This window comes from Vipera ursinii, assembly GCF_947247035.1.
Source record: "Vipera ursinii genome assembly, chromosome: 1".
NCBI lineage: Eukaryota > Metazoa > Chordata > Lepidosauria > Squamata > Viperidae > Vipera > Vipera ursinii.
In genome coordinates this window covers 5160656-5187713 of record NC_139512.1, presented here as the reverse complement: position 1 = coordinate 5187713, position 27058 = coordinate 5160656, and the positions used below count along the sequence as shown (strand labels likewise).

General features: G+C 44.6%; 1 protein-coding gene across 2 annotated transcripts; it reads left to right on the top strand.

Moving 5' to 3' along the window:
* Window positions 1–130: 130 nt before the first annotated feature.
* On the top strand, window positions 131–20960 carry MOB3A (MOB kinase activator 3A). Of its 2 annotated transcripts, none has more exons than XM_083358928.1 (4): window positions 131–237; window positions 9493–10030; window positions 14687–14889; window positions 20783–20960. In XM_083358928.1, the coding sequence occupies exons 2-4, from the start codon at window positions 9616–9618 to the stop codon at window positions 20810–20812; spliced, it is 648 nt and encodes a 215-aa protein (XP_083215054.1). In that variant the 5' UTR covers window positions 131–237; window positions 9493–9615; the 3' UTR covers window positions 20813–20960. The 2 variants fall into 2 exon arrangements, with proteins under 2 accessions (XP_083215054.1, XP_083215053.1); XM_083358927.1 differs by lacking the exon at window positions 131–237 and adding an exon at window positions 281–363.
* Window positions 20961–27058: the final 6098 nt, after the last annotated feature.

Genomic DNA, 27058 nt, shown 5'->3' with positions numbered 1-27058 from the left:
CACCAGGAAGAGTAAGCCAAAAAAACAACAACAAACCAGAACAGAAATCTAGCAAAATTTAAATGAATCTTCATCCTTCTATCTCATCTGTCCACGTGGAGAAGCCGTGCAGGGAAATAGAAAACATTTGATTTTTCCAGCGAAGTATTTCCGGGAAGGGAATTCCCCACCCCATGCCATCCTTACAAGCAAAAGATACGGGTCTTACCCGTTTAAGGGAAGGAAGCCTGGCTGACGGTAAGGAGAAGCGGAAGGGGTGGCGCTTGGTTCAAATCTTGCCTGCAGGGCGGATGCCTTTTCGGGCTGCGGAGAGAGCGGGGCTTTTCTCACGCGTTGGGAAGGTTCGTCAAGAGACTGAGGCAGGTATGGATGCACGTGAGGATCTGCCTTCTTTCTCCTTTCTTCGCTTTCTTTCGCTTATATTGCATTTCTCCCCGTCCCCCCCCCCAGCAAAAGTACTCTCGCCAGCTCTCTCCATTTCGGTGTTGCAATGAAGAGCAGCGCCTCGTGCAGCTAGATTCCCGCTGCCTTCTGTCCCAATCAGCCCTCCTTGCCCGCCGGGTTAGTAAAGGCGTAGCAGAGGAACAACGGCTCCAAAGGGCCCTTTAGGATGAAGGGCGCAAAGAAAAAGAAATGCTTTCCGCCAAGGATACCTTGATCGTGCGCTTTTCTTAATTAGATTGGCAACTGAAAAATCCGCCCGACCTCACAACATTTCCTTCTCCGGATCGGTTTGATCCTCTTTAGCTCCGCGGTATGGAAAGTTTCACAAGCGGGTTTCTGCGATTAAATAGCCGTGAATATCCGTGATGTGGAGGCGGCTTGAAAAGAGGCGGTGTGTTGCTTTCCTGACCTTAAGGCGATCTTTCTAAAGCTCTGTTTCTCAGCCTTGGCAACTTTAAGATGGGTGGACTTCAACTCCCAGAACTCCCCAACCGGCACGGGGGGGGGGGGGAATTCTGGGGACTGAAGTCCATCCATCTTACAGGTTGCTAATTTTCTGTTGCTTTTTTTTTTCTTTTCATGACCCAGGCCTTTGGTAACAGCATTGGCAAAAGGATTTTGACTGCTGATTGAAATAGTACAAACATTTTTTACTTTGATGATTCTAAGGGTCTTGGCAATCTTTAGAACTTCAGAAAGTGTGGTCCCAGGACCCCTGAAGGTCCCCCGAGAAATTTCAGGGGTCCACAAAACCAAAATTATTTGTCACCCTATTAAAGAATTCCCATCAAACAATCCTGAGAAGCAACAGGGGAAGCAGTTTTAATTTTCAATATGGTAAGTATCAGTAAATATAACCCATATAAATAAAACCTCTTTAGGGGTTTTCCATGATTTTTGTAAGTGGGGAAGGGTCCTGAGAGAAGAAAGATAAAAGCTTCGTTGCCCTCCTTCTCAAATGTGATGGGTTGTAAATCTGGTCATCTCAAAATCCCAGCCTGGTAGCTCTGCTTTCTTGTCAGACAGCCAAGATGGTGGAGGATGATGAGAGTTATAGTTTAACAAATCTGGAGGACAGCAGGCTTGTGAATGTTGTTGCTTAATATGTTTCCAGATTTTCTTGGCACTGGGGTGGAGCTGTATTGGGAAAGAGACTTCCAGGAATTTCAATATCTCTTGAAAGTTCAGGAATTCTTAATGGATTCTCCTGCCTTCATTCACAGTTGCTGGATTTCAAACAAAAACTAAAACTAGGTTAACAAATATGTTTTGCTTTCTTGTAACCACTGGTATACTCAGTGTTTTGACATAGGCTGCCAGATCAGGGCTGTGTAAATCTGGACAACAGCTAATCGTTTTTTGAGCTTTGTAACCCAGAACTAGTACTCCTGTTTAATACAAAGTTCCCACAACCTCTTAAAACAGTGTTTGGGTTCCCATTGTATGTTGATCTGCCAACTATCCTATTCCATTTTAGCGTAGTCTTGCCTAGTGTATTGAGTCAGTAAGTGTATATTATGGGGCTCTTTATATGGCTGCTTATATTTAGCTCAATGCTATTTAATGTGTTCTTCATAAGTGCCAAGTTTGAAGTTTTGGCAGTCATCCTATCTGTGTACACACAATTCAAAATAACCTCATAAGCTTCAGCATATTGTTTTGTGTTCCAAAAATGATAAGTGTTTATTGTTACTAAGTGACTTATTATCTATCCTAGCCATTCATATTACCTCATACTGCCTGTGCCCTCCAAGTACTTAACTAGTAGCCCTATTTTTCAGGTACTGAATCCTGAGGGTGAGTTAGGACCATCTGGAAATTCACACCAGAAGTTTTGGCTATCTAAGATTGCAGGCTAAATTCTCTGTCCTGTATTCTGGAAAAACAGAGTAGAATCTGTCCAAACCAACATCCTGCTGGGGTATCATTTCTAACATGATGGAGGGAATAAGATTTTCTCTGAAAAGCCTGGCTGAGTTCCACTTAGAAATACACAAAGAATTTCCTGCAGCTGAAACTCATCTTGAAAATGTGATCATTTCAATAAACTATTAAGCCAGAAGTCCAATTATTCAAAGCCTTAGTTGCTGTTGTTGTTTTTTTAAAAAAAGATGTGGTTTTGGTATGCTGGAAAGGGAGATCCCAACATTTTTCTACTTTTCTGAGGACCAATATCTTTCTTTAAAAAGTGAGCTATTAAAATACTTTCCCCTCTTTGTTTCATCATCATTTACTAGGGATAAGGGGGAAATCTATAAAACCCAAGTCATGTGATCATTAAATGGTTTTCCCCATTAATTTTGCTTGTTGGAAGCCCCATAGGAAGGTCACCATTGGAGATCATGCTACCCTGGGGTGCTGTAACCGTCAGTAATACAAGCTGATTGTCAAGTGTCCAATTCACATAATTCACATGTAATGGTGCCTAAATGATTATACACACACTGGAAGTGTTCAAATCTTCCTCCAACCCCAGATGGAGGGAGTCAATCTAGTACACGTAGTTCTCAACGTATGACCAGAAGTGAGCCCAGAGTTTATGTTGCTAAGTAAGAAATTAGTTAAGTGAGTTTTGCCCCATTTTACAACTTTTCTTGCCACATTTGTTAAGCAAATCACTGCAGTTGTTAAATTAGTGACACAGTTGTTAAGTGAATCTGGTTTCCCCATTGACTTTGCTTGTTAGAAAGTCACAAAAGGTTATCACAGCCCCCCCCCCAGACACTGCAACTGTCATAAATATGAACCAGTTGCCAAGCCTCTGCATGTAAATCACGTGACCATGGGGATGCTGCAAAGGTCATAAGTGTCAAAACTGGTCATGAGTCACTTTTTTCAGTAGCGTAACATCAAATGGTCACTAAATGTAATGTAAATAGAAGACTACCTGTAGACAAAGAGCAACTGCTAATTATGATAGATTGTTCCTCTCTTCACATATGGGAACTCATCCAGAGAAGCCATGAGAATTGATTATAGTGTAATTTTGTATTATTATTCATATGAATAAGCAACAATCCACCTGACATGCATTATGTAGCTATTGAATTAAGAGCTGTTTGGCAGTGGAACATCTGCCTTGAGTGGCACTAAACTCGGCTTAAGCTGAAATGGGACAGCCATATCTCAGCTAGGAAGAGGTTGGCCTTGATGACCTTGAGGTTCCCTTCACTCTTGTCACTCCAGTGGGATTTTTACTTACAAAATAAGGTGAGAAGGGTGATCTTCCCTTCCCCCTTTAAACTGGCTCTTTTCTGTAAGTCTTTTCTTCAACTTTGCTGCTGTTTTTGGGTCCTCTTTCAGAAAGTTTAAATGGCAGAGGAAATGGCCCTTCTATATAAATAAGCTTACTAGGTTTTTAATTTTTTATTCCCCTTTTCAGTGGCTTTTTGGTGGAGGGCAGCTGTCCCCGCCAATGCACTTCAGTGGCATTACTCATTGAGGTTTTGCATCAGTTCAACCAGATTGAGGAACTTCAAGTTGGGGGGTGGATAGGAAACAAAAACACTTTAACACTCTTCCTCAGTCACTTCTATACATCTTTGGCCTCTGCTGTACATCTGCATTTTGAATGTGTTTTTGTAAATTGATTGCTTCGCCTGTTTATCTCTGTAAATCAGATTTCCCAACCTTAGCAATTTTAAGCTGTGTGAACTTCAACTCCCAGAATTTCCCAGCCATTAAGTGGAATGGCTTTGTTTTGTTTGTTTGATTAAATTTTTATGCAGCCTATCTCCTCTATAAGGCCATAGAACCACAGACTCTGGGCAGCTTACAAACTATGTAATTTGATTAAGTTTCATTTCTCCTGTGGGGCATAGCTGAGGCTATGAAAACTCACCTTTGTAACAGGAGTATCTATTTTTGGTGTCTTGACTCCTGGCAACTACCCAGACAAGTAAATGCTGTTTTCTTAGCAACTTTTTCAGAAGTGGTTTGTCATTGGCTTCTTCCTTTGGCTGAGATAAAAAAAACTGACCTAAAGTCTCCCAGCTGTAAAGCAGGATTAGAACTCATGGACTCCTGATTTCCAGTCCTCCCTTTAATCACTAGTCCAGTGTTTCTCAATCTTGGCAAATTTATGATAAACTTCCAAGGCTGAGAAACACTTGCACTAGTTTGAATTGGCACTCAGGAACACCTACAACGTGGCCCTTTGGCTCTCAAGTGTGTTCATAACCATCTATCTACGGAACTTACGTTTATTTTATTGGTGCAATGGCATGGGTCTCACAACCATTACTTTTGCACCAGTTTTTTGTTTCTTAGTTTCTGATGCTTTTGGTGGTGCATCTGTATAAAATAAGCCTCAACAGTTGTGTACAGCATCTAGAGAACCACAGATGTGGGGTTGCTTAGAAACACAGTCAATAAACAAATGTGTTGCCTGGTCAGCAGATTGAGATAAATTCTGCTGTCTCTGTTGAATCTGGGATCGGTGCCTTCCTGAATTTCTCATTGGTGTTATTCAAACAGAGAGCCAGTTTGGTGTAGAGCGGGAGTCTCCGAACTTGGCAACTTTAAGATTTGTGGACTTCAATTCCCAGAATTCCCCAGCCAGTATAGTTGCAGTGGACCGTGACCAGAGCCCTGGTATAGTGGATAAGATGCTGGCCCAGAAAATGGAAGACTGTGAGTCTTAGTCTTCCTTAGGCATTCAACACCAGCTGAATGACTTTAAGGCAATCCCTCCCTCTCAGCCCAATCCGCCTCACAGGGTTGCTGTTGTGGGGAAATGGATGGCGGCATTATGCACACTACCTTGTATTGTCCAAAATCAAAGGAGGAGGATTTCAGAATGCAATGAATTACAAGCGAGTCAACTTCATGTGTTGTATGATGGAGAGCCAGTTTAGAGTAGTGGTTAGTGGCTGTGCATATCGGCGTCTCGGGTTAACCAAGTTATTCCACCTCTAACGATGGGGGGGTGAGGTGTTACCCCCCGTTGATAGGGCTCGCAACTTGGGCGTCCTCCTGGATTCACGGCTCAATTTTGAAGATCACATAGGAGCCGTGACCAGGGGGGCTTTTGCACAGGTTCGCCTGGTGCGCCAGTTGCGTCCCTATCTGGACCGAGACGCCCTACGCACAGTCACTCATGCGCTTGTGACCTCCCGTTTGGACTACTGTAACGCTCTCTACATGGGGCTGCCCTTGAAGACCACTCGGAGGCTTCAACTGGTGCAGAATGCGGCCGCACGAGTTGTAATGGGGGTTTCCCGATACTCCCATGTAACACCTCTACTCCGCGAGCTGCATTGGCTTCCGGTTGCCCTCCGGGTGAAATTCAAGGTGCTGGTTATCACCTATAAAGCCCTACATGGCCTGGGTCCGGGCTATTTGAGGGAACACCTGCTGCCGGCATCAAACGCCCTTCGCCCAGTGCGCTCCCACAGGGAGGGTCTGCTCAGGGTTCCGCCGGTGAGAGATTGCCGGCGGGTGACACCCAGGGATAGGGCCTTCTCAGTGGGAGCGCCTGCCCTCTGGAACCAGCTGCCGGTGGAGCTGAGGACTGCTCCCGACCTCCGATCATTCCGCCGGGGCCTGAAGACCTGGCTCTTTGAGCTCTCGGGCCCAGGCTGAGGAGAATAATTTTAACTGGGGTTTTTAAGTGTACAGGGTGAATTTAATTACTTTTTAACTGGTTTTAACTTTTGTATGTTTTGATTTTTAATTCCCTGTAAACCGCCCTGAGTCCTCAGGGAAAGGGCGGTATACAAATGCAACTAAATAAATAAATAAATAAATAAATAAATAAGATGCTGGCCTAGAAAGCAGGGAACATTGTGAGTCCTCGTCCAGCCAGCTGGGTGACTTCGAGCCAGTCACTTCTCTCAGCCCAACCCACTTCACAGGGTTGTTGTTGTGGAGAATGGATTGATGGATGGATGGATAGATAGATGGATAGATAGATGGATGGATAGATGGATAGATAGATGTTTTGACAAAATTAACCCTACCCTACCCCAAAAATAAGCCCTAGCCTTATTTTTTGGGGGTGGGCCTAATATAAGCCCTACCCCAAAAATAAACCAGGGTAAGTGGGCGTGGCCAGCATAAGCGGCGGGCACACAGGGGCCGATGGTGTCCAGCCGCAGCCTGCTGGCCCCTTGACGCAGAGCAGGTAAGTCTGCATGTGGAGGCTGGGGCGGAAACTGTTTGGGCACCTTTGGGTGCTTGGAAACCGAGCGATTCGCTCGTTTCCCAAGCGCCCCATAGGCGCCCAAACACTTTTCCTCCAAACGGAGATCTGACGAACACTGGAACTTTGTCTGCTTGCGAATGGGATGCTTTGAAACGGAGCGATTAGCTCCGTTTCAAAGCGCCCCATTCACAAACAGACCAAGATTCCAATCTCTGTTTGGGAGAAAAGTGTTTGGATGCCTATGGGGCAGCTCTACCCCCACCCCCAACTGCCTTGCCACGCAGCCTCCTGCCGAAAGCGGCCACAGAAATAGGCCAGCAGCCACGCGGCCTCCTGCTGGACGGGGCTGTTGTTGCTGCCGCCGCAAGGCAAGGCAGGTGTCGGGGGGGGGGAAATAAGACACGTCCCAAAAATAAGACTTACTGCCTCTTTTGGAGGCAAAAAAGTATAAAACCGGGTCGTAATTTGGGGGAAACCCGATAGATAGATGGATGGATTTGACAAGGGAATGGAACCACTCTGAACAGAGGCAGTCTACCTTAGTTAGCACATCGTGCAAGAAGGGAAGGATATTGCTTTGCTTATGCATTTCCTGGAAATCTGAAACCAGTACCAAACAGACTGTAAACTGAGATATGTTTTTTCTTACCCCAGATGCCTTATTTTCTGTAATACAGGTTTTGTTTGTTTGCTGAAGTTATATTCTCCCTTTCCTACAGGAGCTCAAAATGGCATCTAGAGCACATACCCCCCCCTCCCTATTTTTTTCCTATTACTACAACCCTGTAAGGTAGGTTAAGCCCAGCCTGGCCTTCTCCAATTCCTCCAGCATCCCATAAGGCCAGCTTGCCAAGCTCTTGGGTGTTGCTGTGGGTTATGGTGATTGGAATCAGCTTTTCTGGAGAGAGACAATTGGGTTGGGAAAGACTGAGCTAAACTGCAGCAAACGGGTTCATTTCGCAAGAAAATTAGTAATTTGTTCTCTTGAGCTTCAAAAGGAGATCTTCGCTATCTTCTCCTTTTTTGCAAGTCAGGTAAACATTCATTGGATTTCCGCTTTCTTAACAGAACTGAAATGGGTGTTTACAGGATGTGGTGACATTCTGAGTGGTTTCTTAGTAATCGGGGAGTCACAGCATCTGTCTGCTGCTGCCTTCTCCCTACTTGCTCCCCCACTGCATCTGGTGAGAGGCCTTTTGGAGAATTAGGGGAGTCTTCGCTGAGCTTGTCGATCAGAAGGTTGGCAGTTTGGCGGGTCGAATCCCGAGTGCCGCGTAACAGAGTGAGCGCCTGTTACTCGTCCCAGCTTCTGCTAACCTAGCAGTTCGAAAGCACGTAAAAAATGCAAGTAGAAAAATAGGGACCACTACGGTGGGAAGGTAACAGTGCTCCGTGCGCCTTTGGCGTGTAGTCATGCCGGCCACATGACCACGGAGACGTCCTTGGACAAGCGCTGGCTCTTCGGCTTTGAAACGGAGAAGAGCACCGGCCCCTAGAGTTGGAAAGGACTAGCACGCATGTGCAGGGGAAACTTTACCTTTACCTTTACCTCTCAAAATCTGGCTTTCTGGATGAGATTGGGCGAGGCGTTCGTTGGGATTTTTATACGTGGCCGATAGGTTCTCCACAAATGGGATGGGTGGAAAGTCCAACATTAGGAGGTGTCTGTTTGTGCATACTGGTTTGTGGAAAAGAGAAACTGACCCGTTGGGGCTTTGGCAGCCAATGGAGGTAGTCCCAAGGGAGCTTGGATTGATTGGTGCTAGGTCTATCCAGGCGCTGAGGATCAGATAAGGAAAGTCCCATATTCAGAGTAAATCTATCAGTACTGGAAATGAACTTTAGACTTTGTTCACATGTCCTGGCAAGCATCCTGTGGGGGAATACCAGATGCTGAACTAGAAGGACTTTGGATATGACTGTTTTAAATTCAGACACCACCGCAGGAAAATGATCTTATACAGATTCTTATAAGGCCACTGAGTGGGAAGCAATTAAAGGAAACTTAAAGGAATTAAATAGCTGATTTTAGAAGGGAGGGGAAGAGGAGGTGTCTTCTTGTTAACCTCCCCCTTTTTTCCCCCTCAGTCAGGCAACCTTCACAGCTATTACGCTCCAGAGTAATTTCTGTTATCTTTTTTCAGTGATATGTGCAGAAGTGCTAGGAAGCAATGAAGATTCTTCAAATCAGAGAAGATTCTAAGAAATCCGAGTCTCTCTTTTCCTCTTTAAATGTGAGGCTCAGAACTCTCTTCTTGCACACCTCATTCATAGTACAGCTAGTTCTCAACTTACGACCAGTCACTTAGTGACCATTCAGAGTTACGAAGGACTTCCCCAGAGCTACTTATGACCCGGTTCCAAAGTTATGATGGACACGCCTCTGCAGTCATGTGACCAAGCAGGTCAGATACTTGACAACAGGCCCATGTTTATGGTCATTTGCAGCATGATCATGTTTTACTACATTTTTTGCTGAAACCAGTTTTTGGCAAAAACGCCCAATAACAAATAATGGGTTTGCTTTACGATCACAGTGTTAGCTTAAAAAAGGTCATAAAATTGGATCAGTCACATGGATGACCCACTTTATGACTGTCACGACTTACAACCATAATAGGCGGGGTGCATTAGGATCATAAATTGAGAGCTATTTCTATTGCTGTGGTGTACATCTTACTATTGTTACTGTCTTTTTCTCAAAGTTGCATTTCTACTAAGGCAAGTTTTTTGACCCAGCCATGTGTGTAAATACTACCTTGTTTTTTTAAAATGGGAATTTGAATAGAATATAAAAGTACCCAAAGAAGCATATTTTAGAATTTATGTTGAGACCGTCCTTTAGATTTCTTTCCTTTCCCACCTCCCTCAAACCTCTTTGTGTATATATTTTTGTCTTGCAGATTACCGAGTTCACCAGTGGAATTCAAAAGGAGATTTAAAGGTGTTTTGTTTATAGCAGTCATCCTTGGAAGGCACGTCGTGGTGGTGGTTTCCTAGATCTCAGAAACTTTGGGGAGCGGGAGATGGCCAACCCTTTGAAACAAGTTTTTAACAAGGATCGGACCTTCCGGCCTAAACGGAAATTTGAACCCGGGACACAGCGCTTTGAGCTTCACAAAAAGGCCCAGGCATCCCTTAATGCTGGGCTGGATTTAAAGCTGGCTGTGCAGCTTCCACATGATGAGGAACTGAACGATTGGGTGGCTGTTCACGTGGTGGACTTTTTCAACCGCATCAACCTCATTTATGGGACAGTAAGTGATTATTGCACAGAAAAGTCCTGTCCGGTCATGTCCGGTGGCCCAAAGTATGAGTATCGGTGGCAGGATGAGAAATACCGCAAGCCCACTGCCCTTTCTGCGCCTAAATACATGAACCTTCTCATGGATTGGATTGAAGTACAGATCAACAACGAGGATCTCTTCCCTACAAATGTTGGTGAGTTTGATGGGAAGAGGTTGAAACAGGCCAGGAAGAAAATTAGAGAATTGATCATAAAATGAACATGAGCTTTAGGCAAAAATGGCTAATGCAGCTGTATACTTAATAGTCATGGAATTACAAGTGCAGCTAATCCTCGACTTACAACAGTTCATTTAGTGACTATTCAGAGTTACAATGGCACTGAAAAAAGTGACATGACTGTTTTTCATACCATGTTTCCCTGAAAGTAAGGCCTATCAACAATAAGCCCTAACTTGATTTTGAGGTGTGGGCTTAATATAAGCCCTATCCCAAAAATAAGCCCTAGTTTTGGGGTGAGGCACACACCTAAAAATCAAGCGGGGGTGGGGAGCTGCCCCACCCACCTCGCATCCACTTACCTTGCAGCCAGGCCTCTCCTTGCCGGCCTACTTCTTCTTCTGTGGCCTCTTCTGCAGCCAGGCCTGCATTTCTCAGTCACAGGGCTGATTCAATCCATAGCTCTGTTCTGCAAGACCTCAGCAGCTGAGCACCAAGCTATGGATTGAATCCATAGCTTGGTACTCGGCTGCTTAGGCCTTCTGGAAAGGCCTGACTGCAAAATACAGGCCCGAATGCAGCTGCAGAACTTCAGCCCCAGAAGAAGTGGACCGGCTGGGTGGGGCTGTCACTGCCGGAGGTGAGGTAAGGCCTACCCCGAAAATAAGACCTGGTGCTTCTTTTGGAGGCAAAAAAAAATAAGGCTTGGTCTTATTTTCAGGGAAACATGGTACTTACAACCCCTGCAGTATCTCCATGGTCACGTGATTAAAAATTCAGAAGCTGGGAATTGATTCATATTTATGACAGTTGCCATGTCCCTGGATCACATGATGTCCTTTTGTGACTTTCTGACAAGCAAAGTCAGTGGGGGAAGCTTGCTTCACTTAACAACAGTGTTACTAACTTGACTGCAGTGATTCGCTTAACAACTGTGGCAAGAAAGATCATAAAATGGGGCAAAATATGCTTAACAAATGTCTCACTTAGCAACATAAATTTGGGCTCAATTGTGGTCATAAATCGAGAATTACCTATAGTCCTCTAACTTACAACCACACCTGGGACCAGAATTTCCATTGCTAAACAAGGCAGTAGTTAAGTGAATCACACCCAATTTTATGACATTTTTTTTGCTATAGTTGTTAAGCGAGTCACTATAGTTGTTAAGTGAATCATGCAGTTCTTAAATGAATCCAGTTTCCTCTACTGACTTTGCTTATGAAGCTGGGAAGGGTGCAAATGGCAACCACATGATCCCAGAACATTGCAACTCTCATGGATAAACACCAGTTGCCAAATGCCTGAATTCTAATCACATGACAGGAGGGATGCTGCAACAGTTGTAAGTGTGAGAACCAGTAGTAAGTCACTTTTTTGGTGCCATTGTAACATTGAACGGTCACCAAATAAGTGGTTTTAAGTCAAGGACTACTTGTAGTTATTAAACTCATGTTATGGTAGTTAGATATTTGGGGGTATGAGACCTAAACCAGGATGAAGTGGTAGATACATGGGCTTTGTAGTATGTTCAAAAAAGTCTAGATGATCATAGCAGGAATGGTGTGATTGAAACTGGTTTTTAGGCGTGTCACTGAGGATGCCAGTAGGAGGCTGAACAAATGCAGTGGGTTGAGACCTCTGTAAGGACCCCTTTGTTGTTAGCTGCGAAGTCGTGTCTGACCCATCGTGACCCTATGGACAATGTTTCTCCAGGCCTTCCTGTCCTCTACCATCTTCTGGAGTCCATTTAAGCTCACACCTACTGCTTCAGTGACTCCATCCAGCCAACTCATTCTCTGTCGTCCCCTTCTTCTCTTGCCCTCAACCTTTCCCAGCATTAGGCTCTTCTCCAGTGAGTCCTTCCTTCTCATTAGGTGGCCAGAGTATTTGAGTTTTAGCTTCAGGATCTGGCCTTCTAAAAAGCAGTCAGGGTTGATCTCCTCTAGGACTGACCGGTTTGATCGCCTTGCAGTCCAAGGGACTCACAGGAGTCTTCTCCAGCACCATAGCTCAAAGGCCTCAATTCTTTGGCGCTCGGCCTTTCTTATGGTCCAACTTTCACTGCCATACATTGCAACTCGGAAGACCATAGCCTTGACTATACGCACTTTTGTTGACAGGGTGATGTCTCTGCTTTTTAGTGTGCTGTCTAGATTTGTCATGGCTTTCCTCCCGAGGAGCAAGCATCTTTTAATTTCTTGGCTACAGTCTCCATCTGCAGTGATCTTGGAGCCCAGGAAAATAAAATCTGTCACTGCCTCCATTTCTTCCCCATCTATTTGCCAGGAATTGAGAGGGCCGGATGCCATGATCTTGGTTTTCTTAATGTTACGGTTCAACCCAACTTTTGCACTTTCCTTCTTCACCCGCAACAAGAGGCTCTTCAGTTCTTCTTCACTTTCTGCCATTAGAGTGGTATCATCTGCATATCTTAGGTTCTTGATATTTCTTCCGGCAATCTTAATTCCAACTTTTGATTCATCTAGCCCTGCCTTTCTCATGATGTGCTCTGCATATAAGTTAAATAGGCAGGGCGACAGTATACAGCCTTGCCGGAATCCTTGCCCAATTTTGAACCAATCAGTGGTTCCGTGTCCAGTTCTCACTGTTGCTTCTTGGCCCGCATATAGTTTTCTCAAGAGACAAATAAGATGGTCTGGTACACCCATCTCTTTAAGAACTTGCCACAGTTTGTTATGATCCACACAATCAAAGGCTTTAGCATAGTCAATGAAGCAGAAGTAGATGTTTTTCTGGAACTCTCTAGCTTTCTCCATGATCCAGCGTATGTTGGCAATTTGATCTCTAGTTCCTCTGCCTCTTCGAAATCCTGCCTGTACTTCTGGTAGTTCTCGATCCACATACTGCTGGAGTCTAGCTTGTAGGATTTTAAGCATAACTTTACTAGCATGAGAAATGAGTGCAATGGTGCGATAGTTTGAACATTCTTTGGCACTGCCTTTCTTTGGAATTGGAATGTAAACTGATCTTTTCCAATCCTGCGGCCACTGTTGAGTTTTGCAAATTTGCTGGCAAATTGAGTGTAGCACTTTTACTGAATCGTCTTTTAAGATTTTAAATAGCTCAGCTGTAATACTGTCACCTCCACTAGCTTTGTTGTTGCTCAGCTTTTCTAAGGCCCACTTCACTTCACATTCTAGGATGTCTGGCTCGAGGTCAGTGACCACCTCATCGTGGTTATCAGGGATGTTAAGCTCATTCTTGTATAGTTCTTCTGTGTAATTTTACCATCTCTTCTGCCTCTGTTAGGTCCCTGCCATTTTGGTCCTTTTATCATGCCCATTTTTGCATGAAACGTTCCCTTCATCTCCAATTTTCTTGAAGAGATCTCTGGTCCTCCCTATTCTGTTGTTTTCTTCTATTTCTTTGCACTGTTCATTTAAGAAGGCATTCTTATCTCTTCTAGCTATTCTCTGGAATTCTGCATTCAACTGGACGTATCTTTCTTTTTCTCCCTTGCCTTTCACTTCCCTCCTTCCCTCAGCTATTTGCAAAGCTTCCTCAGACAGCCATTTTGCTTTCTTGCATTTCTTTTTCTTTGGGATGGTTTTGGATGCTACCTGTTGTGCAATGTTGCGAACCTCTGTCCATAGTTCTTCAGGCACTCTGTCTATCAGATCTAATTCCTTAAATCTATTTGTCACCTCTACTGTATATTCAACAGGGATATGATTTAATTCATACCTGAGTGGCCTAGTGCTTTTCCCTACTTTCTTCAGTTTAAGCCTAAACTTTGCAATGAGAAGCTCATGGTCTGAGCCACAGTCAGCTCCTGGTCTTGTTTTTACTGACTGTATAGAGCTTCTCCATCTTTGGCTGCAGAGCGCATAGTCAATCTGATTTCTGTGTTGACCGTCTGGTGATGTCCATGTGTAGAGCCGTCTCTTGGGTTGTTGGAAAAGAGTGTTTGCTATGACCATCGTATTCTCTTGACAAAATTCTATCAGCCTGTGCCCTGCTTCATTTTGTACTCCAAGGCCAAACTTGCCTGTTATTCCGCTTATCTTTTGGCTTCCTACTTTAGCATTCCAATCCCCCATGATGATAAGGACATCATTTTTTGGTGTTAGTTCTATAAGGTGCTGTTGGGCAGCAGACAGATTTAATAAATTAAATTGTTAAATTTCAAACTGGAACTCAGATAACTGGGTTTCAGACAATATATAATCCACAATGTTCTTTGTCAAACTTCATAAGTCAGCAGCCTCCCTCATTCCTTTCTGTTAATTCTACACACACCCCTCACACTATAATGGATGGATATTGAGGGGGAGTTGTATTGAAATCTAGTTCTCCTTGCTTCATCTTCTCTACAGCTGCCTTTACACTCGACTCTGCTTGCTCAGTTCTAGTCTGTTGATTAAACAGAATCTCAGGTTAGTGTTCAGCACAGTACTCTGAACTCAGGGATACTCCAATTTTGGAAATATACAACTTGCATAGATAATGTTGGCCTAGTCACCTAAATTGTCTGCCATCTTTCCTGCCATGGATATGATCAATTGATTAAATAAATGGAGGGAGGGAGGGAGGGAGGGAGGGAGGGAGGGAGGGAGGGAGGAAGGAAGGAAGGAAGGAAGGAAGATTAATTGTCATGGTCTTCCACAGGTACTCCATTTCCTAAGAACTTCCTCCAAGTTGTGAAAAAGATCCTCTCCCGTCTCTTCCGCGTCTTTGTCCATGTCTACATCCACCACTTCGATCGTATCGCCCAAATGGGCTCGGAAGCCCATGTGAATACCTGCTACAAGCACTTCTACTATTTTGTAAAAGAGTTCAATCTCATAGACAACAAGGAACTGGAGCCTCTGGTAAGTGTAGGGTTGGGGGCTGCTTTTGCTGGCATCCCACTTTGGAAGCCGTGGTTCAGATACCTGATGAGTGGCATTTTGGGGGGGGGTGGAGGGCTCTCCCTCCTGAGCTACTCAAAAGTATGGCACAATTTCATTCAGAACCAGTGGGATTTGGCAATCTCTGAAGAGTTGGCTTGTTTTAAGAAAAAAGGTAAATTTTTATTTAAGGCACGGGATTCATTAGGATGGGTTATTGCTGAAGCTTAGTATATGAATTTATATAACCACCCATTTCTGAGCGGCTTACAATAAAGCAAAACAGCTCTTACATCTATTAAAAACAAGGGAGACTACAAATAAATAAGACCACGGAAGAGTGTTTTTAAAAATGAATATAAAAAGAATATACAGTATTTATTCCATTTCGGTTTCCCTGATGCATAAAATGCATGTCATAAACTTGAGGTTTTTTATTTACTTATTTAATTTAATTTAATTTAATTTATTGAGATTTCTATACCGCCCTTCTCCCAAAGGGACTCAGGGCGGTTCACAGGGCATAAATATAAAATGACAATACAAAAATTAAAAGACAATTAAATCAATGCCCAAGTTAAAACAAGAATAATAAAACAGCCTATAAAAACCCATATACCCCCATCAGGCCAGACCCGCTAGTTCAAATAAATGGGTCTTCAACCCGCGACGGAAGGATCGGAAGTCTGATGCCGTCCGGAGCTCAGCCGGCAGTTGGTTCCATAATGCCGGAGCACCCACAGAGAAGGCCCTCCCCCTGGGGGCCACCAGTCGACATTCCTTGACAGGAGGCACCCTGAGGAGGCCCTCTCTGTGGGCGCGCACAGGGCGGAGGGGAGTCGACGCCGGCAGCAGGTGGTCCTCGAGGTATCGCGGACCCATGCCATGTAGGGACTTAAAGATCATAACCAAAACCTTGAACCTTACCCGGAAGACAACTGGTAACCAATGCAGGTCACGGAGCAAAGGTGTAACATGGGAGTACCGGGAAACTCCCAAGACAACTCTCGCGGCCGCATTCTGTACCAGTTGGAGCCTCCTAGTAGTCTTCAAGGGAAGCCCCATGTAGAGAGCGTTACAGTAGTCTAGGCGAGAGGTCACGAGCGCATGAGTGACCGTACACAAGGCCTCCCGGTCCAGATAGGGCCGCAACTGGCGCACCAGGCGAACCTGGGCAAAAGCCCCCCTAGTCACGGCCACTATATGATCCTCCAAAGTGAGTCGTGAATCTAGGAGGACTCCCAAGTTGCGAGCCCTATCCACAGGGGGTAAAAGCTCACCCCCCATAGAAAGAGATGGAACATCCCAGGTGTCGCAATGTACAGCCACTCAGTCTTGTCAGGGTTGAGTTGAAGTCTGTTCCTCCCCATCCAGACCCGAACCGCCTCCAGGCAACGGGACATCACAGCGAGGGCATCACTGGGGTGGTTTCGGGTCTAAATAAAAAGTTGGGTATCATCAGCATATTGATGATACCCAACTCCAAAACCACGAATGATCTCACCCAGCGGTTTCATATAGATGTTGAACAGGAGAGGCGAGAGGACCGACCCCTGAGGAACTCCACAAGCGAGAGTCCTAGGGGTCGACCTCTGCCCCCCTGCCAACACCGACTGCGAGCGTCCCAGGAGATAGGAGGAGAACCACTGAAAAACCGTGCCTCCCACTCCCAGTCCCCTGAGACACCGCAGCAGGATACCATGGTCGATGGTATCGAAAGCCGCCGAGAGGTCTAATAGGACTAGGACAGAGGAATATCCCCTATCCCGAGCCCTCCAGAGATCATTCACCAGAGCGACCAATGCCGTCTCCGTGCTGTGCCCGGGCCTGAAACCCGATTGGTAAGGGTCCAGATAATCCGCTTCATCCAGGACCAGAGGGAGCTGATGCGCCACCACACTCTCGACAACCTTCGCAAGAAAGCGAAGGTTGGAGACTGGACGAAAGTTGTTCAATACAGCTGGGTCCAAGGCAGGCTTCTTGAGGAGAGGTCTCACCACCGCCTCCTTCAAGATGGTGGGGAAATAACCCTCGCTCAAAGAAGCAGATATAACCGCCTGGAGCCAGCCTCGTGTCCTCTCCCTAGCTGCATAAACCAGCCAAGAAGGGCACGGATCCAATAAACATGTGGTGGAACTCAGCTTCCCCATAATCCTGTCCACTTCATCAGGGGTCACAGAATCAAACTCCTCCCAGATAACATTGACAGGACCGCCCGTGTCCTGATCGCCAGACTCTGCCCAGCTGGAGTCCAAACCGGTCCGAATCCGAGCGATTTTATCCGACAGATGTTGACTAAACTCCTCGGCACGACCCTGCAAGGGATCCTCCCTCACCTCCTGATTAAGAAGGGAGCGAGTCACCCTAAACAAGGCGGCCGGGCAATTATCTGCGGACGCGATGAGGGTGGAGAAGTAATTACACCTCGCCTCCCTCATCGCAGCGAGATAAGACCTAATATAGGTTCTTAACCGCAATCGGTCGGGTTCAGATCGGCTGGACCTCCAGCAGCTCTCTAGGCCCCGTTTCCGACGCTTCATCTCCCGGAGCTCCGCGGAGAACCATGGAGCATGCTGGGATCTGCACCGGGTCAGGGGCCGCAAGGGTACAACCCGGTCGAGTGCCTCAGTGGCTGCCCTTTCCCAGGCTTCCACTAGGGCATCCGCCGAGTTGTGAGCAATGGAGGCAGGTGGGGACCCCAGCGCCGCTTGGAATCTATCAGGATCCATTAGGCGTCTGGGGCGGTACCATCTAGTTGGCTCCGTACCCCCACGGCGGGGGGTGGCAAAATGGAAGACCAGCCGCAGGAGGTGATGATCGGTCCATGACAGGGGCATAATAAATGGAAAGCCCCCACCAAGATCATCCAACCACCGTCCAGATAAGAAAATCAGGTCAAGGGTGTGGCCTCCCTCATGAGTTGGTTCAGAAATTACCTGCGTCAGGTCCATGGCCGTCATGGAAGCCATGAACTCCCGAGCAAGCTCAGATGAGCCTCCCAGGGATGGTAGATTGACGTCTCCCAAAACTATAAGTTTGGGGAACTCAACCACCAACCCCGAGAGGATATCGAGCAGCTCGGGCAGGGCTGCCGCTACGCGACTAGGTGAAATGTACACGAGCAGCAAGCCCAACTGCGCCCCAGAACCAAATCTCATAAAGAGAGACTCACACCCGACTATCTGAGGAACGGTGGTCTCCCGCGGACATAAGGTCTCCCTAAAGATCACCACCACACCCCCACCCCTACCCTGAGCTCGAGGCTGGTGTAGCACCCGGAAGCCTGGTGGGCAAAGGTCAACCAAAGGGACCCCACCCTCTGGGCCCAACCAAGTCTCCGTGATGTAAGCCAGGTCCGCATGCTCACCCTCAACTAAATCCCTAACAAGGGGAGCTTTGTTAACCACGGACCTGGCATTCAGGTACACCAGCCGGAGCTCAGGAGGCTGCACATCCTCGCTCCCGGAACCTCGGGAAAGAAGCAGAGGGTCGGAGCGCCTCACCGCTTGCAGATAGCGGAGACGGCCCTCCCGGTAACGATATGGCCCCCTGTCTATCCGCCTGCTGCCATTCCCCGTCGTGGGAATTGGCAATCCCACGACCCGCTCATGAGCCCCGGAGACAACGGCCCCCCGTTCTCCCCCCGCGCGGTCAGACCCAAGTCTGGCCTGAACTATGGTTGATTGGCCGCCCCCCATAGCCAGACAACCCCTATCACCCACCCCTCTCCCCAACCCCGTAAAATTTTTTGATAAAAACATAATCAGGGGCCTCTTATTAAATTTATAACGGCCCCTGCCCCTGCCCAGCCATTATTAATTGGCATTAGATATTTAACCATGTTGAATAAACATTAATACCTCTGCAGAAGAAAACAGAAACAAGGAAGGAAAGAGAGGCACACCCAGGTGCTTTCCATCCGTAACTGGACAATCTTTCCAACAGTTTTATGGTTGACAAGATGGAATAAATGACATTGGACTATTGAGATTTATTCATTTTATTTATTTAGAAAATGTGTATGCCTACCTATCTTAGCTATGTAACTCTAGGCCGCTAACAGCTATCATCAAAAAGCAATAAAATCTCTATAGACAAAACCAAAAAGCAGAATGAAAATTATCATATACTAATGGATACACTATATAATCCAGTGTTTCTCAACCTTAGCAACATGAAGATGTCTGGACTTCAACTCCCAGAATTCCCCAGCCAGTACGCTGGCTGAGGAATTTTGGGAGTTGAAGTCCACACTTCTTAAAGTTGAGACTATTCCATAAGGCGAATGCCACAAGAAAGGAGGCACATCTTCTTGGTTTCAGAAGACAATGGCGTTTAACGGAATGGACCTGGAGTGCCCCAGCCCTCTCAAATCGTGTGGGATGGGCAAATATGGGATGGAGGTAGATAGTCGCATAAGTACTACCTTGCAGGGCTGTAAAGGTGATAACCGGCAGCTTGAATTGCACCCAGAACTACCTTGACAATGTGACCACAGATAATGGAAAGAAAGGCTGGAGGAGATGCCCATTTAACCCTGGCACCAGGTGGTGGTGGTGGTGTTCTGCACTCTGAAGGTGGGCTGGCTTGTTTGGCATAGAAAGGAATTAAAATGACTTGAATCAAAAGAACTTTTACTGAGAGAAACTGGATGCAGTAAAGTGAGGCGGAATCTGAGGGTCTTGTGCAAAGCACAAAGCAATTCTTTTGGTTTGCCCAGTCCCAACCCGCCCCCTGACCAGCCCACCGGCAACTAGTGTGATCCAAGTAGACGTTTTGAGAACGCTGAGGTGCTAGGGAGATAACAATTCACACTCAGGGCATGAAAACTGGCTGGGAACAACTCTGCCCCGTCTCTGAAGAGAGCCCCACTCCTTAATTCCCAAGCGAACAGCAGAAGCGGAAAAATCCCAAGCATGCCATCCCCTTGTCCCCCCTCAGCACGATGACAGGACACCAGAGTACGATGGTGGACCTGACAGTAACCAAGATCAAAGAGCACCAAGGACCCCTCATAGGTCCTTGAATTACAAGCAGTCCTCAAGTTACAACCATAATGAAGCCTGCCTATCACGGTCATTACTTTGATGGTTGAAAATCAAGTCACTTACGTGACCAACCTGGTTTAATGACTTTTTTTGTGGTGGTTGTTAAGCAGATCAGTGGTTTGCTATGGGCTGGCTTTGCTGAAAACCAGAAATAAATGCAGCTTTTTGGCACAACTGTCGTAAAAGACGACATTGTGACCTCAGGACTCTGCCAATAGCCATTGATACGGTCCAAGTGCCCAGAGTGCAGTCACATGACCTAGGAGGGGAGGTGGCCATTTTGACTCAAAATGGGGTCATAAGTGCCCACAGGAAGGGCTATCAGAACTTTGGTTATTAAGTGACCAGTTGTAATTCATGGCCTACTTTAGTTCAGTATACGGATAATCCTTAATTTACAATGGTTCATTAAGTAACCGTTCCAAATTACAACAATACTAAAAAAAAGTCACATGACTATTTTACATGATGGTGGTAGCATCCCCATGATTACCTGATCAAAATTCAAGACTGACTCATAGTTATGACAATTGCAGTGTCCCAGAGTCCTGTGATCACCTTTTGTGATCTTTTGACAAGCAAAATCAATGGGGAAATCCAATTCACTTAACAATCATATTACTAATTTAACAACTGCAGTGATTCACTTAAAAACAGTGGCCCCCCCAAAAAAGGTAAAATGGGGCAAAACTCACTTAACAACTGTTTCGCTTAGCAACAGAAATTTTGGGCTCAATTATAGTCATAAGTCGAGGACGACCTGTAATAACATATTTTTTTAGAAATGTGATTTCTAAGTGGACATTTAACTGTCCTCTCTTTGGCAGAAGGACATGACTTCGCGGATGTGTCACTGACGTCTTAGGAATTTGTCTGCCGTCTTTCAAGCCGATGCCATCAGAAAACCTGGCTCTGGATTGAAGACCATTCCTGCCCACCAGACAAGATCTTATGATCTGGAGGGACTTCCATTTTTATACACCTCTGGTTTTTTTGTTTTTTGTTTGTTTTTTTAAAAAAGAGCTTTCCCAAGCTCTTGTAATGAAATGTTTTGTAAAATCACTCTGATTGTTGGATGATTGAAGTATGTACGTTCGTTTAAGAAAGAAAAGAACCACCGTTAAATGTAAGGCATTCTCTAGATCTCCATGTCTTTCTTCTCATGTCACGTGGCTGGGGTGGGGTGGGGTGCTGATTTGGAAGTGTTGTTTTGAGGTTTCCCGCCAAAATCACCTGGCCATCGGAAGTCAACACTTGTGGGATCAAGCAAGCAACCAACTGAAATGAGGAGAAATCCACTGACACATGTAAGTAGCTTAGGAGTCTGCTGAGGCCGTTAGTTGGAATCACCTGTGTTGCAAAAAAAAATAAAGTTTTAGCACTTCTTTCACTTGAAATCTCCTGTTGGAATGTGTATGAGGCGGCTCTGCTTCCTGTTCTCCCAAGAAGATGAACAGAAATTATCTTGTGGCAATTTGGTCACGCACAGTGAGCCAAACAACAGGTAGTCCTCGACTTACAGCATTTTGTTTGGTGACCATATGAAGTTACAACTGCACTGAAAAAAAGAGATTTGTGACCACTTTTCACACTTACAACCATTGCAGCATCCCTATGGTCACATGATCCAACTTCAAATGCTTGACAACTGTCTCATATTTATGACAGTTGCAATGTCCCGGAATCATGTCACATTTGTGACCATCTGACAAACAAAGTCAGTGGGGAAGCCAGTTTCACTTAACAACCCTGTTACTAACTTACCAATCCAGAGAGATTTAGTTAACAACTGTGACAAGAAAGTTTGTACATTGGGGCAAAATTCGCTTAACAGATGTCTCACTGAGCAGCAGGGGCTCCAATAAGTGTGTGAAAAATGGTCATAAGTCACCTTTTTCAGTGCCATTGTAACTTTGAACAGTCACTAAATGAAAGGTTGTAAGTTGAGGACTACCTGTATTCTATGACGGATATCTACAACAGTGCTTAAATGTTGGCGAACTCTTTGAGTTTTCAAACATTTCTGCATAAATAATGGATGCCCTAGGATGTGATCTGTTTGTTATCCACACATCCTAAAATTAAATACGTACATAGCTTTGAATCACTCTCGTCAATAAATCAATAAACAAGTATAATGGTTTTGACTCAACAGTTTAATGGGTTCGCTGCCTAGTTTTAGGATTTGCGTGGCAAATAGAACATATTTTAGGTCATATTTATGCGGAAATGCTGAAGATTCAAAAGGGTGTGCATACTTTTTAGCACCCTGCACAACTTCCAATGTCTCTATTTTTATTCTAATGAATGTTGGAAACTGGAACTCTATTGCTAAAATCTGAACCTGGCCATTGATTCAGTTCCCTCCCCCTGATGCAAAGCAAATACTGTGGCTTCCGTGTTAGTACTTCAGCATATGAAGTATGAAGTCAGTCATGGTGCCTTGAAAATCATGTTTAGAGCTCATGATCCTGGTAAACTCAGCCAATGGGGTTATACAGGTAGACCTCAACTTACAACAGTTCATTTAGTATTTAGCTCAAGCAAATACCACTGGTTTTAAAACTTTACATATTCTGGAGAAACACTACAGGCAATCCTTGACTTGCAATAATTCATTTAGTGACCATTCCAAGTCAGAACAGCGCTGAAAAAAGTAACTTATTACAGTTTTAAGAGCTGTGGTGGTGCAGTGATTAGAATATGGCAGGTCTTCAAACTTGGTCCTTTTATGGCTTGTGGACTTCCAACTCCCAGAATTCTTCAGCCAGCATGCCTGGTTGAGGAATTCTGGGAGTTGAAGTCCACAAGTCATAAAAGGGCCACGTTTGAAGATCCCTGGAATACGGTATTGCAGGCTAATTCTGCTGAATGCTGATGCCCGCAGTTCGGCAGTTTGAGTCTCATCGGCTCAAGGTTGACTCAGCCTTTCATCCTTCCAAGGTCAGAAAAATGAGGAGCCAGATTGTTGGGAAAAAAGCTGATTCTGTAAACTGCTTAGATAGGGCTGTAAAGCACTATGAAGCGGTATATAAATCTAAGTGCTATTGCTATTTTCATACAACCATTGCCGCATGGTCAAGGGATCAAAATTCAGATGCTTGGCAGTTGACTCGTATTTATGACAGTTGCACTGTCCCGGGTCACGTGATCACCTTTGGCAACTTTCTGACAAGCAAAGTCAATGGGGAAGCCAGATTCATTTAACAACCATGTTACTAACTTAACAACTGCAGCGATTCCCTTAACTGTGGCAAGAAAGATTGTGAAATGGGGGCAAAACTCATTTAAGAATTGTCTCACTTAGCAACATAAATTTTTGGCTTAATTTTGATCATATTTTGAGGACTACCTGTACCTTGTTGGGAAAACCCAACCCAGCTTTCCTCAACTAATTGCACTGGAGGCAATTTGAATGGAAATTGGGAGATAAATGGTGTTTTCTTGGGTCTTTCCCCTGAAAAATTCCCCTCGCCACTCACTTCTCGGATCGAGGGACATTCCAGCAGAGGGTCCAATTTCCTATAAACGCTTCTGAGCCACTTCAGTGTGCCAGCAAGGCTTCATTCTGGAAAGAGCAGCTGTAGCCATACCAGGAACAACTTCTTAGAAGGAAGTGTAATTACTGAATCAGTAGCTGGAAGCACTTTAGAAACTCATTTTTTAAGGATTATTCTGTTTAAATGCTTTTTTGTTGCTCTGACTTTGGGGGGAGGGGTGTGATTTTGTTTCCTGAGCAAGCAGCATCATTTCCACACTTGTGATTTCTGTTGGCTGAGGAAGAGGTTTATACTGTATTTTTCAGCAGTCCAGTTTGGTATATTCTGATTTTGTCACACCGTATCTATTTTAAAGAGCAAGATAGAATAGTCTTCGACTTATGCTTAGCCTCTCTTCAGAGTTGTGATGGAGGTATCTTACAACCTACTTACAACTTGCTACGGGTAGTTTAGTTTAGTTTAGTTTATTAATATTTCTATACCGCCCTTCTCCCGAAGGACTCAGGGCGGTCCTTAACGTACGACCATAATTGAGCCAAAATGTATGTTGTTAGGTGAGAAAATTGTTAAGCGAGTTTTGCCCCATTTTGCGACTTTTCTCACCACATTTGTTAAGTGAAGCACTGCAGTTCTTAAGCTAGTAACACAGTTGTTAAGTGAATCTGGTTTCCCCATTGACTTAGCTTGTCAAAAGGTCACAAAAGGGGATCACATGACCCTGGGTCACTGCAACCTTCATAAATGTGAGTCAATTGTCAAGCATCCGAATGTAAATCACGTGATCATAGGGATGCTGGAGCGGCCAAGTGTGAAAAATGGTCATAAGTCACTTTTTTCAATGCCGTTGTAACTGGTCACTAAATGAACTGTTGTAAGTCGAGGTCTACCTGTACTTACAACTCAGGTTCAAAATTCCAATGGTTGCCATACCCTCGTGATCAAATTTCAGGTGCTCAGCAACACAGCCACACTTATTCCATGTGCAGCAGCCTAATGGTCCCATGACTGCATTTACCACAGTTTTACTGAAAGCCAGAGAAACTGTGCCCATAATAAACCATTGGTTCACTCGACAACTGCAGATTCACTTAACGACCATGGTGATTTGTTTAGTGATCACTGCAAAAAAAATTGTAGAATCAGGTCACTCATGTGACTTACCACTTTTACAACTGTGGTGATTTATGGCTGTGATGGGCAGGTTTTATTATGTCTGTAAGTCGAAGACTACCTGTATTTAAATTGGCTGCTTTCTGTTCAGGGACCTCTGGGGGGGAAAGTAACCATATTTTTCTGTTTCAGTAAACCATAATTTTGATTTGTCAGATACGCCCACACTGTGAGAAGGTCGCTGATTTTATCAAGGGGGGGGGGGTATTTGGGATACGGGGGGTAAGAGGAAAAAAGGGGGTGAGCTTTCAAAGCTGGTGAAGCATCCCTTTGGTCCCATAAAACCTTACCCCAAATGTCTCCCTCTTCTTTGTGGCAACCCCTGAGATATCGAAAGATTACTATCATGTCATTAAACTTATTTTAGCCCTGCCTTAAATATGCAACCAGCCGGGCAACCTTGAACCACTCCCCATCTCTCAAGCCTTGGAAGCCATTAAGGGCAAACCATTTCTGAAAATCTTGCCAAGGAACCTGGAGGAACTTATCCAGGGGTTTGCCAGAGCTCAAGACTTACCCCAAAGCACACAAATACAAAGCGTGTGTGTACCTTTTGTTGTTCAGTCATTAAGTCATGTCCATCTCTTCGTGACACCATGGACCATAGTATGCCAGGCCCATCTGTCCCCCATTGTCTCCCAGAGTTTGCCCAAATTCATTGCATCCGTCCCTTTCTCCTTTTGCCTTCCTTTTTTCTCAACATCAGGGCCTTTTCCAATGAATCCTCTCTTTTCATTAGGTGGCCGAAGTATTTGAGCTTCAGTTTAAGTTATCTGTCCTTCCAAAGAACAGTCAGGGTTGATTTCCTTTAAGATTGACTGATTTGATCTCCTTGCAGTCCAAGAGACTCTAAAGAGTCTTTTCCAACACCCCAATTCGAAAGCAAGCAAGTGTACTAAATAGTATTAAAAAACCTGTCAAAAAGAAAACAAAGGGATTTCAAAATAAAATCACTTGCACAGCCAATTTTCTACCCCAAATTCCATCCTTTAGCCTTCCATATTGTAAAACAGGTAAGCTCTCTCTGATGTCCTAATAATTCTGTTTCTAGGAAAAGGGGTGTTCCAAGGGCAGAGTTTATGTCCATCAAACTTTCAGTGCTCATATCATGATTTCACCTCTAGGGGGCAGTGCCTATCATGGTAATACATAAAGCAGGGGAAAAAATAATTAAAGCCATCTGCTCACTTTAGTACAGCAGTTTTTCAAAGTTGGCAACTTTAAGACACGTGGACTTCTATTCCCAGCTAGCATGTTGTGTAGGTGTTCATACACATACAGGAAATTATAAAATTCCAGCAAATGTGTTGGCCCAGGCTCACTGGTGACCGAATGATAGTTAAAAATGCATATTCATTTATGACATTATTCTGATCCTATTGTATTGTTGTGCTGTGGTAACAGTCAATGCTTATTAGCTACAGGGAATAAATGAAGCCCCCCTAATCTAAGGCAATTTATTCTGGAATACTAAGTAACAGGAGACAAACAATGGGGAAAATCCCTTGCTTTTCCATGTATGGTTCCATCTATGATACAGTACTATGGTACATTGCTCTTGAATTTTTATTTATTTTTATTTTAATTCCATTTATATCCCGCCCTTCTCCGAAGAACCATTTACTTAACAACTGTTCAGAGTTACAGTGGCACTGAAAAAAAGTGACTTACTACCAGTCCTCAAATTTATGTCCATTGTAGCATCCCCACAGTCACATGATCAAAATTTGGGCACTTGGCAAATAGGATGTATTTATGGCGGGTGCAGTGTGTTGGGGTTACATGATCGTCATCTCTGACCAAGCAAAATCAGTAGGAGAAGCCAGCTTCACTTAACAACTGCATGATTCTCTTAACAACCAGCAATTTGCTTAACAACCAGTGAAATCTGCATACAATTCCATAAGGGTTTAGAATGATATGATTCATAGGAAAAATATTTGCCCCAAAATTGCAGAGGGAGGAAGAACAATGCTTCTCTAAATATTATTTCTCTTTGACAAGCAGAAAAAATAGACAATGTTGCCACAAAGAAGAGGGAGTCAACCTATTCTCCAAAGCACTTGAAGATGGGTAAAGAAACAATGGATGGAAGCTAATCAAGGAGAGAAACAACCTAGAACTAAGGAGAAACTTCCTGACAGAACAATTAACCAGTGGAACAACCTGCCTCCAGAAGCTGTGAATGCTCCGACACTGGAAGTTTTTAAGAAGAGACTGGACAGCCATTTGTCTGAAATAGTATAGGGTTTCCTGGTTGAGCAAGGGGTTGGACTAGATGACCTCCAAGTGCCCTTCCTACTACTACTACTACTACTAATTATTATTATTATTATTATTATTATTATTATTATTATTATTATTATTATTATTATTATTATTATTATTTAGCCTCACCCTGAGAACAGGAATGTCGTCAGAGTGAAAGAGGCA

Excerpts from the sequence above, each read along its gene's own strand:
- MOB3A (XM_083358928.1), top strand. The coding sequence starts at position 9,616 with ATGGCCAACCCTTTGAAACAAGTTTTTAACAAGGATCGGACCTTCCGG. Across the intron at positions 10,031-14,686 it reads TCTCTTCCCTACAAATGTTG|GTACTCCATTTCCTAAGAAC; the intron begins GTGAGTTTGATG and ends GGTCTTCCACAG. Across the intron at positions 14,890-20,782 it reads ACAAGGAACTGGAGCCTCTG|AAGGACATGACTTCGCGGAT; the intron begins GTAAGTGTAGGG and ends TCTCTTTGGCAG.